This window comes from Zalophus californianus, chromosome 12 (assembly GCF_009762305.2).
Source record: "Zalophus californianus isolate mZalCal1 chromosome 12, mZalCal1.pri.v2, whole genome shotgun sequence".
NCBI classification, from domain to species: Eukaryota; Metazoa; Chordata; class Mammalia; order Carnivora; family Otariidae; genus Zalophus; species Zalophus californianus.
The window spans coordinates 94,731,879-94,749,893 of record NC_045606.1 but is presented as its reverse complement, the minus strand read 5'-3'; the positions used below and the strand labels follow the sequence as shown (position 1 = coordinate 94,749,893).

At 56.2% G+C, this 18,015-nt stretch overlaps 1 protein-coding gene and 1 long non-coding RNA gene across 4 annotated transcripts; one reads left to right on the top strand and one right to left on the bottom strand.

Moving 5' to 3' along the window:
- Positions 1 to 6: 6 nt before the first annotated feature.
- On the bottom strand, positions 7 to 9,020 carry ZYX (zyxin). 2 transcript variants are annotated; one of them, XM_027573291.2, is made up of 10 exons: positions 8,776 to 9,020; positions 8,423 to 8,645; positions 7,734 to 7,933; positions 7,490 to 7,582; positions 6,856 to 7,392; positions 2,685 to 2,805; positions 2,357 to 2,526; positions 2,055 to 2,233; positions 1,057 to 1,177; positions 7 to 564 (listed from the first exon to the last, which is right to left on the bottom strand). In XM_027573291.2, exons 2-10 carry the CDS (start codon positions 8,628 to 8,630, stop codon positions 460 to 462), a joined length of 1,734 nt encoding a protein of 577 aa, XP_027429092.1. In that variant the 5' UTR covers positions 8,631 to 8,645; positions 8,776 to 9,020; the 3' UTR covers positions 7 to 459. The 2 variants fall into 2 exon arrangements, with proteins under 2 accessions (XP_027429092.1, XP_027429091.1); XM_027573290.2 differs by having other exon boundaries at positions 8,423 to 8,642; positions 8,776 to 9,019.
- A 191-nt stretch (positions 9,021 to 9,211) lies between these two features.
- LOC113911142 lies at positions 9,212 to 16,876 on the top strand. Of its 2 annotated transcripts, none has more exons than XR_003516376.2 (3): positions 9,212 to 9,619; positions 12,411 to 12,621; positions 14,220 to 16,876. It is a non-coding gene; the product is annotated as an uncharacterized LOC113911142 (long non-coding RNA). The 2 variants fall into 2 exon arrangements; XR_003516375.2 differs by having other exon boundaries at positions 12,174 to 12,621.
- The last annotated feature ends 1,139 nt before the right edge of the window (positions 16,877 to 18,015 follow it).

Sequence of the window (18,015 nt, the reverse complement as noted above, 5' to 3'; positions counted from 1 at the left end):
TCTGGAAAACAGATTTTTTTATTTTTATTTGTAGCTGTAGCCACAACCTGGCAGCATGGGGGTGGGTGGGAATGTCCAGGCCAGTCAGCCCGGCCCAGCCCAGTCTCCCGGAGTCAGGGAGTCTCCTGGCCTCAGCAAGCAGAGGACGTGGCTGCCCGGGCGCCAGCCGAGGGCATCGGTCAGCAGTGAAAGCAGCAGTGCTCAACCTGGTGCCCCCCTGGGGTGGGGTACACCGGAGGGTGGTGGGTGGTCCCTGCGGGATGGGGGCGGGCTGGAACCCGGGAGCTGGGACTCTGCAGCGCTAGGCCGTGCTGGGGCCCCGGACAGGGCACTTGGGATCCTGGGCTGGGGGTTGGCATAGAAGGAGAGGGCGGACGTCAAAAAAAATAACTGAAAGGGGTCAGGGTGGTCTCGGTGTGGGTGGTCCGCGGATGGGGAAGGGACTCGCCCGTCCCCTGCTCAGGTCTGGGCTCTGGCGGTGTGGCACTTCCGGCACAGCACGTGGCCATCCAGGGGGAAGCAGCCGTTGTCATCTGCCTCAATAGACAGCGGCTTCCCACAGTCCTGGGAGAAAGGAAGGAGAGCCCGCTGGTGGAAGGCCCCGGTGTCCCCCCCACACCTCCACCTTTAGAGTAGGAAGACCAAAGGCCTCATGGCTTGGCTGATGTCCAGCGTCACTGCCTGTGTCCCCAGCCACACCCACGCCCACTCCTAGCCTCACCTCTATTGCCCATTTTCACTCTTGTCCCCTAGGCCACTCCCACCCAAGGCGGGCAGTGTGGGTAGAGCCGTTTCCAAGGCACCCACCCAATAAAAGACGTGGGACCTCTCCCACCTGCCTCAGCTCCCCCAGCTGCCTCCTTGAACTTCACCAAGCACAGCCCCCTCCCCCTCCACTACAGCGAAGCTCAACCCCTTTCCCCTCCCACTGGTCACTCTCTTTCTTGGTTTATCCAAAACTCAGTGACACCACAGCAAGCCCTCCCCGCATCTTGCACAGTGACCGAACATGGCCCCCACCACTGCTCAGCCCCAGGGGCCGGAGGCGCAACGAACCTCACACTTGTAGCACTTCATGTGGAAGTTCTTATCCAGAGCGACCACTCGCACGGTCTCCTCGCGGCCAGGCTCAGGCATGATGGGCCCTTCACAGACGGAGCACCTGGGGGCGTACTGCCTGGAGGGGCCAAAAGCGAGGCAGGAGTCAAGACTGGGGGCACGGGGTACCCAGGGCTGTCAATCGAAGTGCAGGGAAATGCCATGGTGGTTGCATGGCAACAGGGCAGACATCTTGGCCCACTTGCTTCACATCCTTAGGCAGAGGAAGCTCAACGGCGAAGTCCTAAGACCAGCCACCTTCTCAGGCCCTTATCAAGGGGAATTTCCTTGCCTTTCCCCCCCTCACCCTCCCGAAGCCCCATCCACCCCAGGAACCTCTGCCAGAGGCGCCCTTCTCCAGCCCCCATGCCTGGACCCCTGACCCTAGCCTACCCTGGCCACGCAGGTGTCTCCGCCCCACTGCTGGGGTGGGTGCAGGGAGGGATGTGAAGTTCTGGACACCTCAGGTGGAATTCTGAAAAACGTACCCCTCAAACACACTGGCAGAGGTGGGAGTGAGACTGTGCAGTTTTCCTGTACCACCCTTGAGCTATGTTGTGGGATTCTGCTGTGGGCCTAGGAAAGTAGCCACCTTGTAAACACTGTTTCTAGGGGGAAATCCAGAGCTCCAAGAAGCTGATCTCCAAAAGAACTTTCAGAACCCAGCCTACGTGTGAAGTGAAGTCATTCCAGCACACAAGGCTGAACACAAGACCACACCCCAAAGCAGCCTCAGGGAGCCAAAGGCCAGGGGGGCCTTGCCAGTAGTGGGGCTTGCTACCGAGGTCTGAGGCCCCTGGACAGCTACATCCAGACAAATGGGGCTCTCGCTGTTGGAAAGGATGCGGGACCAGAAAGTGAGGCCAGGGGTTTGGAGCTGTCTTGGACTCAGGAGGGCAGCCTAGCTCCCAGACAACCTCAGAGAAGAACCCAGAAGACAGGATGTGGGTCCTCACTTGTGGTAGTCGGGGACACAGTGGGGCCGGTTGGCCTGGTCCACAATGAAGGAGGTGCCCTCCAGGGGGCAGGCGCAGACCACACAGGTGAAGCACTGCGGGTGGTAGGCTTTGCCCGTGGCCCTCAGCATGCGGTCAGTGATGGGCTGCCCACACGTGTTGCACTTCTCCAGAGTGTCCTAAGGAGGAAGTAGGAGGGTGTTGGCAGGGAACTCGCACCCAAAAGCCAGCCACCGGGGCACATCTGCCCCGCACCTCCCCAACGCCACCCGCCGGCCGAGCCCCGGGGGTGCCGGACTCACAGTATAGCAGCCCTCGCAGTAGGGCGCCCCCTCCAGGCTGTAGAACTGCTGTCCTTGCAGCTGCTGCTCACACTGGCGGCAGGTGAAGCAGGTGATATGGAACAGCTGCCCCAGAGCCCGGACGGCAGGCTGCGTGCGTGCCAGGGGCTGATGACACCGGCCACAGGACTCTGGGAAGGCCAGAGAAGACAGAAGTGACGAGGAGGAAGGAGCGCGCACGAGGGATGATGGGCCGGGCCCGGGGGATGATGGGCCGGCCCCAGGCCCCAGCACTGGCCAGCACCGCAGTGCAAGGGCCCAGGTCCCGATGGCTCGGCGGGGAGCTCACCGTTGACAGCCACGGTCTGCCTCTGAGGATGCTCCATGTCGTGCATCAGCTGCTGGGTCAGCTGCTCCAGCTCCTCTACCTCCTTCAAAGTCAGGGGTCCTGGGGCCCCCGGGGAGCGGACCTGAAACGCCAGTACTTTCTTCAGACTCTCCGGAGAGTCACCCTGTCTGAGAACTCTCCCCAGCCAGCTCATCCACTTTCTTTCAGTAAGGACTAACTCCCCTCCCACTCCCCAGACACTCGGGTTTGACTCTGAAAGCTCCTCGTCTTCCCTCCCTGAACCCCAGCACCACACAGATGAAGGGGAAGGGGATGACCCTTCCGCCCACTCTGCCCAAACCACCCCCTGCCCCGGGCAGTCACGGACAGGCCAGAACAACTGAGCGGACAGAGGCCACACACACAGCAGCTGAGGTCACTGAAGCCCCCGACACAGCAGGCCACGCGTCAATTCCACAGAGCATGCTCAGACATGGCCCCCCCAGGAGTGGTTGGCACGTGACGGCATGTGCACCCATGTGCACACACACCTACCCGTCCCGCCTGCTGCTGAGCAGCCCCTGTCAGCGTGAGGACACAACACAGGCGGGAATCACAGGTTAAACCCCCAGCGCTCTCTTCTGGAGCCCAGCCCCCAGCTCCCCGGGCAGGGGTCAAGGACTGCCTGACCCCACTCCCTCCCCAGCAGGCCTCCTACCCCTTCTATTAAGGGCATCCTGAGAGAGCTGGAGATGTGGGGGTGCAGGTGAGGTTAGGGGGGCACTGCCAGGCACCCTGAGCCGTGCCAGGGGGAGGGCCGCAGGGGCTTGTGCACCTGCACCGGCGTTTCCACGACATTCCAACAGAAACGCTGGGTTGGTTCTCTCTGTCCTGGATAAGTCCACCCAGGCCTGTGGCCCCTGTCACTGAATGTTCAACCTGCCAATGCCTTCGCTCCTGTAACACCTGGAACCTCCAAGCCTCCCAGCTTTCCCGCTACTCACACCGTGCGCATCCAGAGCTGCCATTGGCCCAGGGAAGCACAGCTCCACGGAGGCTCCAGCTCCCAGCCCTCTCCCCCGCAGCCTCCTAGCACCTCCTGCCCTTCCGTGACCATGACCCCTGGAAGCCCCTTCCACAATGCAAGCCTTACCCTCTCTTCTCCCAATCTTCCCTTCCTGGCATCTTGGGGACAGAGGAAGGGCACTCAGCCAGCCCTTGCTCTCTGGGGCCACTTTAGGTGTCTGTCCCCTTCTCTGAAAGTATGAACTATTCGTACACATGGGCTCCCCATGGGTATCCACACGCCTTCAAGACACACTCCATCCAGCCACTGTTTTCCCTCTCCGCCTGCCGGCACCAACATCACAGCCTCAACACCCACGGCACTCAGACCTCCAGCTCTTCCACTCCAACAGCTCTACATGACCTTCCGCCGCGGAACACTCTGGGCCCGAGATTTACTAGTCTCAAGTCAGTAAATCTTCCTCCAAGACCCTGGTCTTGAGCTCCCAACAATTACCTTCCTCTCCCCCTCCCCATTCGTACCTACTGCATGAACTGACTCAGAAAGGCTGCTCTGCCTCCCGACCCTCCCCAGGTGTCTCGCGCATTGAAACCTTCTGGCTTGCCTCCCCCCAAGTCTGGTCCCTGAACCATCTAGTTCCACAAGGCCCTCGCAGCTGCTCATGCCACCCCCAGGCACCATCGCTGGCTTGTCTGGCCCCAGCCCCAGCCCGGCCCGTGCCGTGCCACTGCCCGTTTCCTGCTTCTGCCTCCAAGCTGCAGAAAGTAGGTGGAGAGATCCCTGAACACCGCAGAGCGAGCTCACAAAACACTGCAGCGCCCTCTGCACCCTCGGCCTCAGCCCCGCTGGCTGGTATTTGGCTCCTGCGGATTCCCAGTCGCCTTCCCCACAGCAGCTGTTTCCAAACCTTTCCATCTCCTCGAGCCCCCGACTGCGTGGCCCCCTCGCTCACCGATGACCTCACCTCCTACATGACTGAGAAGATGGAAGCCAGCCAGCTCCAGCTCCCTGCTCGTTCCTCCGCTCCCAGAAAACACTGTGGCCACAGCGCCCTTGCTCTCTGGGGATGCTTGCTCCCCTCCAGGACGACATGCCAGCCGCAGCCCCTGCTCTCAGGCATCGTGAACCCTTCTCCCAACAGCGGCCTCCTCCGGCTTCTCACACGCTCCCCCTCCCTCCCCTACTGCTGCATCTCCCTGCCAACCTGGGGGCAGGCCGCCCCCCCTGAGGCAGTAGACTCACCTCCTTTCACTCTGTCCCCACCACAGGGGACCAGCGGGCTACCCCAGAGCCATCTACAACTTCCGAACGGCCAAATCTCTGGCCTTAGTCCTCGTCCACCTCAAACCCCGGCTGAGCAACTGCTCAGCCATCACATTCTAGAGACCCCATCCTGACTTGTGACGCTCTTCCTCCTGCTGCCCGTCTTCCCCCCTCCCACCTGGTCAGCCCGAGCATCACCCAAGGTTCTAACTCCCAGACCCTCGGCTCCTCCTCTCGGCAGCCCCTGGGCAGCCCCCGAAGCTCCAGCAGCTGTTCCGGTGTCACCGCGCATGCTCCACTGCGCACGCCCACACCTCGAGTTCGAGGCCCTCTCCTGAAAGTCCTCCACGCCTAACTAGATGACAGTTCCAGCTGAGCCCAAGTCCTCCTGGAACCTGTTGCTCAACATGCTGACAACAGGACCCCCCCCCTTCTCGCCCAAACCATTTCCCCTTCTGGACTTCTCTATTTTGCCGGCAATACCGGCAATACCGTCATTCCCCAACACGCCCCTCCTCTTCCACCCGCTTATCGGTTACCAAGCCTGGAGGCTCTTCCTTTCTAACAGCTCTCATATCTGGGCCTTATTTTTCACTGCAACTAGCACTACTGCGTTTGCCCGGGAGTGAACTCCCTCACATCCCTGACCTCCTACCTCCAGCCCAGGCCTCTGCTGGAAAAACTTCCCCCAAAGCTTCCAAAAGCACAACTGTCACCAGCCCTCCAACCTGACCACATGACTCCTCAAAACCCAGGACTCACAGGTTCCCTCGGTGTGTTGTCTTATTTTCTTCCGCCCTCGGGCCCCCACATACCTACCTCCCTAAGTACAGCTCTGCAATACTCCCAGAGGAACCGTCTACTTCCTCTTCTCCAAACACCCCTGCGTACCTAGTGCCCTCGAGTCTTGCTCATGCTGTTCCCACTCAAATGCCCTTCCTGCTCCTCTCGGGACCCTCAAGTCCCACCATCCTTCAAGGTGCACTAGGGCCGCAACGCCTTTCCTAATGCACAGGCCCCCGTGCTGACGGCTGTCTGGAGTTCCTGTACCACCAGATTCCGCAAAACTCACTGGCATTTACAAACACGTTCATGCCGTCGGCTAACCTGACGGCTCGTAGGACTACGTGACCGGCAGGGTCCCCTCAACTGAGATCTCAGCCCCTGAACCGGAAGGCAAAAATGGTCACACAGGAACGATAACTTTCCTACTCTGAGCATTCAAGAGCTAGATACAGACCCCAGCCCTTTCTATGAGTTAGCTCACTTAATCTTCACAACCACTGGGTGGGGTAACAGTGGGGAAACTGAGGGCCAAAGTTCACCTAACGTGCCTAGGGTCTTGTGAGCCGGGAATTCTATCCCTGCCCCATCTGACTCGCTGAGACTTCACCTCTTTGAGAGATCTCTTCCCTCCAGAGCACAGAGCACAGTGCCTGGCACCCAGCAGTTGCTGGCTCAGCCAGTGTTTACTGACGCTGTAACTCTTATCATCAGATGGGCCCCGGGGCAGTGAGAGTGGCTCAGAGGAGCAGAGACAGTAACTCAAGAATCCAAGAAGGGGAAAGAAGCAAGGTTGGGCTGCTGATGATCTCATCCCTCCCTTTAACATTCTAGGGGGCAGGGTGCAAGGGAAGGTCCACCAAATCCCCCTCTTGATTCAGAGCTTGTGCTGCTCCCCGACTCCCGGTAAGGCCCCACCCAGACCCAGACGCAGCCAGACCCTCCTCCTCCTCTGACCACTGACCCACCAGGTCCACTTCAGAGGCTCAAAACCCCTATCCCACAGCCCCCCATGTCCACCTCCCTCTCTGGGGCCGCTTTTGCCCTCATTCCCCGGCTCCTGACTTAGCCCCATCCCCAGCCCCCTGGTCTCAGGCTGGTCCTCCCCCCCTTCCTCACCTGATTTTGGTTTTGAGCCGGTGGGGGCACTGGATGCTGTTTCTCCTGCACTCGGGGCTTCTCCTTCTGCTGAGCATAGGTGAAGCTGGGAGGCTGAGGGGAGCCTGTACTACTGGAAGAGGGAGCTTCAGGGGACCCCAGCTTCTGATTGGGCTGTGACCCAGGTCCACCTGGGGCTCCAGGGCTGAACTTGGAAGCCACGGGAGTAAACTTGGGAGTGACTGGAGAAAACTTAGGGGCAGGAGATGGGGCTGGGGGTCCTCGAGGCTGGGTGTTAGCCAAAGGCACAGGCTGGGGATGAGCCTGGGGCTGGGGCTGGGGCTGCACATGGAGCTGGACCTGAGGCTTGGCCTGGGGCTGCACATGGAACTGGGTCTGGCTGGGAGGCTTAGCCTGAGCCTGGGCCTGGGGCAGAGGCTGGGAGCTAGAAGGCGACTTCCAAGGAGGCAGGGGTGCTGTGCCCCCAGCTGCAGGCTTAGCATTGGACTTGGGGATGAATGGAGTGGCGACTGGTGGGGGTACATATCCAGATGACACCTGCAAGGAAGGGGAGCGGGAGGGAAGAGAAGCTCAGTTAGAGGGGTGGGCCCACCTTTCCTCCCTGCCCCGCCTTTCCTACCCTCCTGTCCCTTACCCGGGCTTTGAAGGGATCATTCCTGGTCATGTCATCCAGCAGCGAGGACAGAGAGTCGATCTCCAAATCAATACTGCTCACCTTCTCCCTGGGCTAGAGGGTCAGGGGTCAGAGCACGGATCCCAGGTCTCCATGCCCACCTCACCCCCATCAGGCCAGAGGTGCAGGGGAGGCCAGAGGTAAGGACTCTCCTCTCCTCCCTGGGGGGTGTCCCACTGTAGCCGCCCCTCCCAAGCCCCCCTACCTGCGGTGGGGGAGGTATGGCGGCCTCAGGCCCTCCCTCTTCCTCCAGTGGAGGCGGAGGGGAAGGGAAGATCTCCTCCTCCAGAGACTCAGAGGGAAACGGTTCCTCCACAGGGGGAGGGGGAGGTGGGAAGGCACCTCCTAGAGCACCCTCCGAGTCGTCGCCATCCCCAAGGACAGGAGGGGGTGGTAGGGGGAAGTCTGAGGTAGGAAGGCGAGAGAGGACAGTCAGAAGAGAGGGCAGTCAGCAGGGGACCCCTCCAGCCCTTCCCCAAGTTACTCTCCTTCTACAGCTCTCACCCCTAACCCAGGAATTCTCCCGGGGTCCGCGGAGCGCGTGGGAAGGAAAGGGAGAGGCAGGACGCCCTGGGAGCACTGGGTCAGTGAAGGAGGGGGACTCGACCGTGGAGTGATGCAGCTCCCGTTACGCTTGGGAAAACGGACCCGGAGGGGAAGATTCGTGCCCCACATTCCCGCCTCCCACCCCCAGGCGGGGGACTTGGAACGGTCCCAGGAGCCCTGGCTCCCAGCCATGAGCTCCACGATGAGGTAAGAACATCTGCTCGGGACAGGCTAGCTGCGCCCAGCCCCCTTCGTGCAACCTTTCCAGACACCCCCAAACTCCCGAAACCACTGTGCCCGGCCCGGCGCATACCCGCCGGGGTCCAGCCCCCAAGCCCAGCCGCATACCTTCCGGGGGCGGCGGGGGGATCTCGCCCACCCGGCCCATCTGCGCGCGCTGGGCCCCGGCGGCCGGGGGAGCCTCGCTGTCCCCGGACCGGAAAGGATTCACTTTGGGCTTTGGGGCCACCACCGGGCCGAACTTCTTCTGCGGGGCGTAAAAAGCCGGAGCCGAGACCGAGACGGAGATCGCGGGAGGCGGGCGGGGGGCCGCCATGGCCAGGCCGGGCTGCTGGGGGTGGGCGGCCAGATTACGCGGCGCCGGGCCCCGGCAGAGGACCCCCAGCCGGCCCGGCTCCCCGCGGCGCCCGCGCCCCCGCCCCTCTCCGTGCGCGGCCGCCGGGCGGCTCCCCGCGCCTCACCGCGGGCCGGAGCGTGCGCGCCGCGTCTCTGCTGTCCGCCTCGCAGCCGGGTCGGAGGACTCTGCGTCCGGGTCCCGAGCAGCCTCCAGCCTGGCGGGGAGGGACGCAGGGAAAAGGGAGGGAAGGAGGGGGCGGGGAGAGAGCGGCGCTCAGACCATACAAGGAGCTGCCCGGAGAGGGGGCGGGAAGAGGCGGGGAGGGCGGACCCGGCAGGAAACTCCCCCAGGAAGGGGCCCTCCTCGGGACCCGGGGCCCGAGGCTCAGTCAAGGTCCCCCCGCCCCCGCCGCGGCCCCCCCCCCCCCGCCCCAGCCGCCCGGGGCGGGCCCAGACCTCCCCTCCCCAGGCACAGGCCTCTGATGTCATTTCCTGACTCGCCACCACCACCACCTGCCCCCCCCCCCGCCCGACCCGCGGGTGCCCGAGATCTGACTCACCGTCTCCACTCCCGGCGGAGCCCGCGGAGGTCGAGCGGCTGCCCCAGAGGTGGCGAAGCGGCCCGACTGTGCCTCCGCCGCGGCCCAGCCCCCTCCTCTCCCGGCCTGCCGCTACCTGCCCCCGCCACCTCCAGCCGCTGCCCCACCTCCCAGCCAGCCCCAGTCCCGTACCCCGGTCCCCTCCGGCTCAGCCCAGACCGGCAGGCCTGGGATGGAAACGGGCTCCAGGGTGCACGGGGATGGTGAGTGGGGGTTCCCCCTGCCCACGCCCCCCTGGGCCCTTCTGTGACCCCGAGGCGCGGTGTGAGCACGAACCTCGAGGGTCCTTGGAGGATCCTAACTTCAAATCTTGGGCAGCCGCCTAAGGCTTCCAGGAATTCGCATCATCCGCGCCCCCGCCTGCAGATCAGTTAAGCTTCGCGGGAGGGAGAGATCGGGAATGGAGGTGGGGGGCGGGGCGGAGGCGGCCGGCGGGAGGACGGATGTGGTGGACCCGGGCGACAGGGCTTCGACAGTACTTCAGCGCCCACCGTGACCCACCCTTCCGAGAGCCTTTGCCCCGGGGCAAGCGGAGCCTGCGATCGGTGGAGCCCCCCACTGGTCCGACCGGATTCCTCAGCCTGGGACTCAGCCCCTGGCTACGCAAAAGGGACAGACCTAGGCTCTTTTATTTTCTTTGTTTTTAATTGGACATGGAAATTTACCAAATTGCTGCCTGAATTCCAACACATCACTACCTGCAGAGTATGCAGACATATGGCATTTCGGCCTGTGGGGCCAATGTATCACCCGCGAGTGCTTCCTTTTCTCTCATTCTGTGCTGCCAACCTTCACTGCCATCTAGGGCAGTCGGCACGATACTCAATATGCACTTCCAGTCCTTGGGCCTCCAAATGGGCCATACCCTACTGCCAGCGAGCCTCTGGGCTATGCTCTAGAGACCTTCCAGGCTCAGCCCTCACTTTTGCCACAAGAAAACAGGCTGGGGGGCTCCTGGGGGCTCAGTCGTTAAGCATCTGCCTTGGGCTCAGGTCATGATCTCAGGGTCCTGGGATCGAGCCCCTCATCGGGCTCCCTGCTCCTTGGAAGCCTGCTTCTCCCTCTCCCACTCCCCCTGCTTGTGTTCCCTCTCTCGCTGTGTCTCTGGCTGTCAAATAAATAAATAAAATCTGAAGAAAAAAAAAAGAAAGAAAGAAAACAAGCTGGAAGCTTAGGTGATGAGGCCAGGTCCTACCCAGTAAGCTTCAGGGTCTAGACTAGAACGGGGTATCTTGAGGGCTGTAATGTGAGAGCTCATTCCCCTACGCCCTGGTGTCAGGTAAAGCAACCCTGGATACAAGAGAGCAGAGTGAGGTCTCTCTTCAGAGACCCAGCCTGAGTGCCCAAAATAAGTGACAAGTATCTTCATTCTCTTTGCTTCATTTTCTCTGTAAAAGAGGGGTGATCTTCAATCCACCGACCTTATTGCATTGTATGGAAAAACAAAACTCCATATCTGAAAGTGCCATATGATGCTCAGTATTATTATTCAAGTCCCAGTTCTGCCCAGAAAGGAAATTCTGGTGGGTTAACCTAGAGCCGGTTTCCCCTTGGGGTTGGCAGGCAGACCTCTCATGGGCCTTGGTACGCGCAAACCCTGCTCCTTTCTTCCACCTTATGGAGTAACTAATTCTACATGGGACTACATTTTCATCTCTTTCTATGACCCTACTCATCTCTTTTCTCTAGCGTCCTAGTGTCTTTGCACCGGGATTTCTCTCAGCCGCAAGCACGTGTGGCCATGTATGATACTAAGCCTGCAGTGCAGACCTCCTCTGACAAGTAGGAGCTGGTCCTGGGCCTGTCCCTACGAAGATCTCCTAGAAATGTGATACTAGATTTTCCATGCATGTCGGAGATGGTGTCTTGGGCTTTACGGACCCAAAGTCTCATTGCCAACCCTTCAAAAGACAGTTGGCCCTTGAACGACATTGGTTTGAACTGTGCAGGTCTATCTATATGCAGGGTTGTTTTGTTTTGTTTTGTCTTTTGAGAAATACAGTACCGTAAATGTATTTTCTCTTCCTTAAGATCTAATTAACATTTTCTTTTCTCTAGCTTCCTTTATTGTGAGAATACAGCATATAATACATATAGCATACAAAATACGTGTTCATGGTCTGTTTATGTTACTTCTAGACAACAGTCTATTAGTAAAGTTTGGGGGAGTCAAAAGTTATAGGCAGATTTTTGACTGCACAGGGGTCAGGGCCCCTAACCCCCACGTTGTTCAACAGTGAACTATACACCCACTTGGGGATAAAAGGAAGATGGTTTCCAGATAGCATTGCAAGAGTAAAAGCCAACTACCCTCCAAATGTCTCCTTAAGGAATATGCGTGTGCAAAATATAGTACGTTTAATTGTTAGGCAGCTGAACCTATTTATAAATCAAGAATAGAAGAGTGTGTAGGCAGGCTTAGTTTTACTGACAACTAAGAGCATTTGGGATACAGAATATTAAACCTAAGAGTTTTAAGCCAGCTTTTCTAAATACAAGTAGAAACACTGCAGAGCATCCCAGAAGGACACATTCACTAGGCGGAGACGTCTCAAGTGTAGCTTCAGGGTCACACAATGCACACAATGAACAGGGGCAGCCCTACGGATTCTTAGGTATTTTCCTAAGTAAGCAATTCTAATTGGCTTTTTCGGGTAGTAGGTGTAAAGTGTAGCAAGTGAATAGATGTTCTCTGGGGCCAGGCAAGAGAGAGGATGTGAACTTTTGCTACTGAAAACATCTCTACATGCCTCCGAGGATTTTTATTCACCAGGTCTCAGAAAGTTTGCTTCAAGGGCACACAACATAAACAAGAAGTTAGAGGCAGTCAAGAAAAAAAAAAAAAAAGGAGGGAACAAGGGCAAGGAATTCCGAAATGAAAAGAGGTATGTCATCACCAAGTTCTTTCTGTATGCTGGCTGCAGATGGACAGAGGGTCAACAATGCTCCGGGCGTGGTGCTGGATGCTGAGACTACAGCAGGAGCCACAACCACCATAACACCACCTCCACGTAACATCACCACCACCGATAATAATAGCACACTGAGGTGAAGTTTAGTGTGTGCAGCCGGGCACAAAACTAAGCACTTTAAACATATCCCCCCTATTTTATCCTCACAATAAACCTGTGAGGAAGGTACATTATTATCCCATTTTTCAGGTAAGGAAACTGAAGCCAACCAGATGTCGGATTTTTTTTCAACTCCAAAACTGCAAAAAAAAAAAAAAAATTGCAATGCAAAAAAAGAGAAAAATTGCAATACAAATATTTTACTATTTGAAGACACCTCTGCCCCCTCCACGTACACCCTTGCAGTCCCTCATTTCTTCCCTTCAAGAGCCCCAGCCTGGTGCATCGACAACCTCTTCAGGTAAGCCTCCAACTCCATCCCTCACTGAAGTGCTGGTGCCTTATCTGTCTGTCTGTCCATCTGCATGTATGTATTCACACTCATGTTTTGTATATATGAGATATATATATACATATATATGTATTTTATATCTACATTCTAGGCACGCTGGAGATTTTATGTATATATACAAGAGACAAGCCTTTGTACCCAAGTGTGAGATGCTAGCGGAAGACACGCTTAGGCTACAAGCCTAAGCTTTTGTATAATATATAGTTTTGTATAATAGAACATTTCCAGGAGGCTTCTCAAAGAGTTGTTAACAGTGGTTGGTGTTATGGTATGGAACTGGGAGCAGGCAGAAGACTTTTATAACTGTTGTCTTTTTCTCCATGAACATGAATTATTTTATAATTTTTAAAAAGGAAAAGAAAGAAAGAAGAGCAATGACAAGGCCACTGTCTCTTTCCTTCGGTCGGAGGTCTCTCTTGCACTGAGTACCAGGAGCACAGGGTCTGCACCTCTCCCCCTTCCTCCAATATTTACTCCTCTCCTAGTTCCACTTGCATTTCTTGTCAGTGCAAAATAAGCTCTTGCAGCTGGAAGGACAGACGCCAGGCAGGGGCTGGGTGGGGGCTGGTGAAGCACCCAGCAAGACCCAGGGAGCTTGGTGGCAAAGCCAAGTAAGAGCAGGGTCCTGCCCGGCCCAGGGGCCACCCCCTCCTCCCCACCCCCCTGGCCATGGAAAGGATGCACTGACAACCACCAATGCCCCCTCTGTCCTCCTTTCTTCCAGGGTCGGCCCAACAGGCTGATATCAAAACAGCATCCTCGGTGCACTTTTCTCTTCCCTCCCTCACTTCGGTTCAACCAACATTTACTAATAACTCCTATATTCTAGGCACTCTGGATATAAAGATAAAGCCAGTTCTTGCCTTCAAGGAACTCTCCATCTAGAGGAAAAAACACTTAAGCGGATATTTTAGTATAATAGGGTACGTGTTAAGGTTAGGAAAAAAGCTTTCACCCACCCAATAGTGCTGCTTGGTGGGGCCACACTCCTTAAAACAGCTGGGTGGCCTTCTGGCCACTTAAACCTCATTACGATCATCCCACCAGGTCCCAAGCCGCAGTAAGCAGAGCCTGCATCGGGCATCCGGAGAGCAGAGGTCAGAGGAGCAGTGGAAGTCAGGGCTCCATCTATCCCCAGGTCGGAGCCAGATGGGCACCCAAAGGCGCTGTGTCAGCAAGGCAGAAATGCATGGTGGCTGTGGGGGGCAGAGTAAGACAGATGGTCAGATGGCGAAGAGTCAGCAGCCAGGGAGCTGGGAAGGGCAGACAGGAAAAGAGACCCAGGGCTCCCACAGCAGCACAGGGGGAGTGCTGGCATGGGGTCCAGCCACTAGTGAAGCATCTGCTGCCTTCCTTCTCCCTGAACCCGAGCAAGCCAAAATCAGAGAGGTCTGGCCTAGAAGCTCGAGTGTTTGTCACCAAAAATTGCAGATTAAGTGGCTCTAGAGAGTACACATCTCGGGAAGTAGGGGGGGTTAACTATAGAGAGATAACCTAGCTGCTTGAGACTGACTACTTCTGTTTCTCTCGTGGTTCCTGCCTTTAAGAAGATGGGCCTAATATGAAGAAGTCCACCAGGCCAATCTGACAAAGGAAGTGGGCGCTCCCGAGCAAAGCCACAGAGCTTGTTCAAGCTTCCTGGGGCGCCTTCCTGCCACTGGGTTTATTTACCTGCCATCCAGAGATGCCACCCACGCGGCAAACGGACACCCAGTCTCAGAGAGAGGAGAGAGGATCCACCCAGAACACAGATGTCTTCCTACATACACTGTCTTCTCTCGCTTCTCCAGCAAAGCCAAGAGACAAGCCTTTGTACTCCAGTGTGAGATGCTAGCAGAGGACACACTTCGGCTACCAGCAACCCACCCAATTCCAGCCAAGCTGTCGTAATCTCTGTAGTAGCAGGGCCTAGGAGACCTAGCGCAGCACCTGCCACAGAGCGGGGGGCCATGTGTGCATTTGCAGACTGAAAGTGAGCTCCTGAACCATGGAAATCTCATACTAGATCAGAAAGGCCTGTGTTTAAGGGCTTTTAAATCATCTTGAGTCCCTCATTTATCCATTTAACTGGCATTTGTTGAGTACCTACTGTGTGCAGGACTTTGTTAGGTGCTGGGGATACAATATTGAGCAATAAGAGACATGAGCTCAAGGCCTCATGAAGGGCCACGCCCTTGGAGAGGCTACTAGGGGAGATAAATATTAATCCAGTCATCATAAATGCAAAACTGCAGCTGTTACTAGGACCTCGAGGGAAAGATATATGATGTCTCATGAGAGACGCGATCTGGTGCGGGAGCTTAAGGAAGGGATGGCCAAGCTGAGATCGGAAAGATAAGGAGTTAAGGAGGCACAGTGGGAGGGGAAAGGCATTCCACCCAGAGGCAGGGGCAAGAGCAGAGCCCTTGCAGGTTGTGGGCACGCGCTGTCCCGGGGAGCGGAGGGAAGGCGGGCGGGGCCGGGCCCTCCGCGGGTGCGGCGGAAGCGCGCTCCGGGACAGCTGGAGAGGGGGCGGTGCGAGGTGCAGAGCGCACTTTGTCCCGCGAGCGGTGGGGAGCCACTGCAGAGTTTCAGGTTGAAAAGAATGGAATGAAAAGACGGGAGTTTTGAAAATCTCACTGTGGGGGCAATGTGGAGAATAGCAGGAGGGTCCAGTACAGAAGTGGACAGACTCATGGGGGAGGAGGATGTTTGTGGAGATGGACAGAAGTGGATAGATTGAGGGCTGTTTAGGGAAGAAATCATCGGCGGAACCGGGTGACGGCTTGAATCTGATGCCTGGGCAGAGAGGGGAGAGGATGGGGGATTGAGGAGAAAGGGGCATCGTGGACCCAGCCCAGCTTCTGGCTGGTACCTGCCTAGAGTGCGCAGCTCAGGACTGAGAGGTGCAGGTCTGGGAGGAAGACTGTGTTTTGCTTTGGACTTGCCAGGAATGAGACGGTGTACGGTAGGCAGCGGACTATCCCGGTCCAGAGCAGAGCAGAGAGAGCTCTGCGGAATATCCACATTTACGAGTCATCTGCCTCCAAGTAGTAATGTGAAGCTGCTATTGGCTGGAAAAAAAAAAAAATCGCCTAGTGAGTAGTTGAGAGGACCTACGATGGGCTTTGATGGATTACAGCATTTGTGGGACAGGTGGAGAGCCCCTCCCTAGGCCCCCTCCTCCCCTCCAGTAGGGGTGAAGAAAGAAGGCCTCCTCCCCTGCACCTCCTTCCCTCCCCACCTCGCCTCCATGTGCTCCGATGGCATTAAGCCCCTTAACCCCATATGTCAGTCACGGTAAGAAGCCCCAGATGCCCAGCTCACCCCACAACTTGCTCCTCTGCTCAGCTCCTGAAACCAGTGCTGGGGGCCCTTGGGATCTCATAGGCACTGCTAACCTGTTCTCCCAGCATTCTCTCCCCACTTGCTCTAACCTGGATCACCTCTGAGGACACATCCCCCTCTGCAGCCCTCTCAGGTGGCAGTAAAAGTTTTCCCCTAGACTTCTTACCAGTAGCCCCTGATGTGGAACAGATCTCCCTTTTGATCCTCATTACTACTTCCACACTATTCTTCCGTCCTAAAATCCCCAGCTTTGAATATCTTGTCATCGGACTATACCACCTACTGTCCGTCTGTGGCACAGCCATCTATTGCCCTGGGCCACTTCTCCTTGTTTCTCATTGTTATGTCCTAACTCACGGGCACTTTCTCCAAAATAACGTTGCTATTAAGTCTTGGTGATTTCAACATCACAAAGACGATACCTTCCTTCCCTCTGCATCTCTGTTCCTTGCACTTCTCTGGTCCCACGTCTTTGCTCTGCCTCAACCACTATTCCTATGGTAATACCCTAAACCAATATTGACCAAAAGAAATGTGAGCCATATATTTAATTTAAAAAGAAACTAAAGGGTGGCTCAGTGGGTTAAGCGTCTGCCTTTGGCTCAGGTCATGCGGGTCCTGGGATCAAGCGGAGCCGTCAGACTCTCTGCTCAGCGGGGAACCTGCTTCTTCCTCTCCCTCTGTCTGCTGCTCCCCCTGCTTGTGCTCTCTCTCGCTCTCTGTCAAATAAATAAAATCTTAAAAAAAAAAAGAAAGAAACAGGTCACAGTAACTTCAATAATAGGTTTAATGTAGTATATCCAAAATATTATCATTTCAACATGTAATCAATATTTTAAAATTATTAATAAAACATTTTATATTTTTTTGGTACTAAGTCTTGGGGATTTGGTATGTATTTTACCCTTACATCACATCTCGATTCAGACAAGGCCCACTTCAGTGCTCAGCGGTCATCCGTCACTGGTGACTACTGTGATGGACAACCCAGGATCTAAAAGCCCTTGTACCACCCCTTCCCAATCACAATTTCAAGCAACCCTCTCTCCAACGAGCTCCTCATATCTTTCCAGTTCCCTCCCTTCTTTTAGCTTCACCCTAACAATCCTTGGACCCACTGGGACCTACAATTTATGTGAGCTTTTCTCTTTATCTCCCCCTGCATCATGCCCTCCCTACCCAGTTGAAATGCCTCGGGCAATCATGAGAGCTACAGCCTTGCACCTGTCCTCAAATCCCTCCTGCTTCCCACTTTGTGGTACTCACTGGGCAAAACCCAAACCCGGGTTCAACCCAACTCTACCAAACCCACACGTGTAGCCAGGCAGCTCCGTGGGGCAGGAGGCAAACACACAGCCCTTCTGACCAGTCTTGTTTTAAAATTCATAACGAGCCTTCAGGTACCATTCAGCAAAACTACTTCCCCCTAACCATGCCAATTTCTCTTGCCCATTCACTTCCTACTCTTTCAAAAGACTTCTAATTCTTTCCTCTCTTCAACTTCTTCCCCATCCACCCCCACCACCGATGACCTTGCTTCCTGTTGCACTGAGAAAATTGATGAAATGGAAAAGGCCTTGCCCAAGCTCCCCTGATGTCCACCCCCAACCTGAGTCTGCATTCCTGCCCTCTGCTCTCCTTCTTCTTGGTCTAATAAATGACCCATAAATCTGCTACCACTCTTGCACTAGATTCAACACCTTCTTATCTGCTCCAGGATATTGCTCCAGGAATTAATGCACTCTCTTGAATTTCAGTGTTTCCTTCTCTACTAGATCCTTCTCATCAGTATACAGATATATACTAGTGTTTGCCCCAACTTAAAAATTACCCCCCCCCCGCCCAGCTACCGCTCCATTTCTCTGTTCATTTCCTGAGTTCTGTATACTTGTTACGTCTAATTCCTCTTCTCCCATTTCCTCTTAACTTGCTCTAGTCATCTTTTACCCCCAGCACTGTACCGACATTACTTTTCTCAAGATCTCCACATTGCCAGTTAACGAACCAACTCTCGGT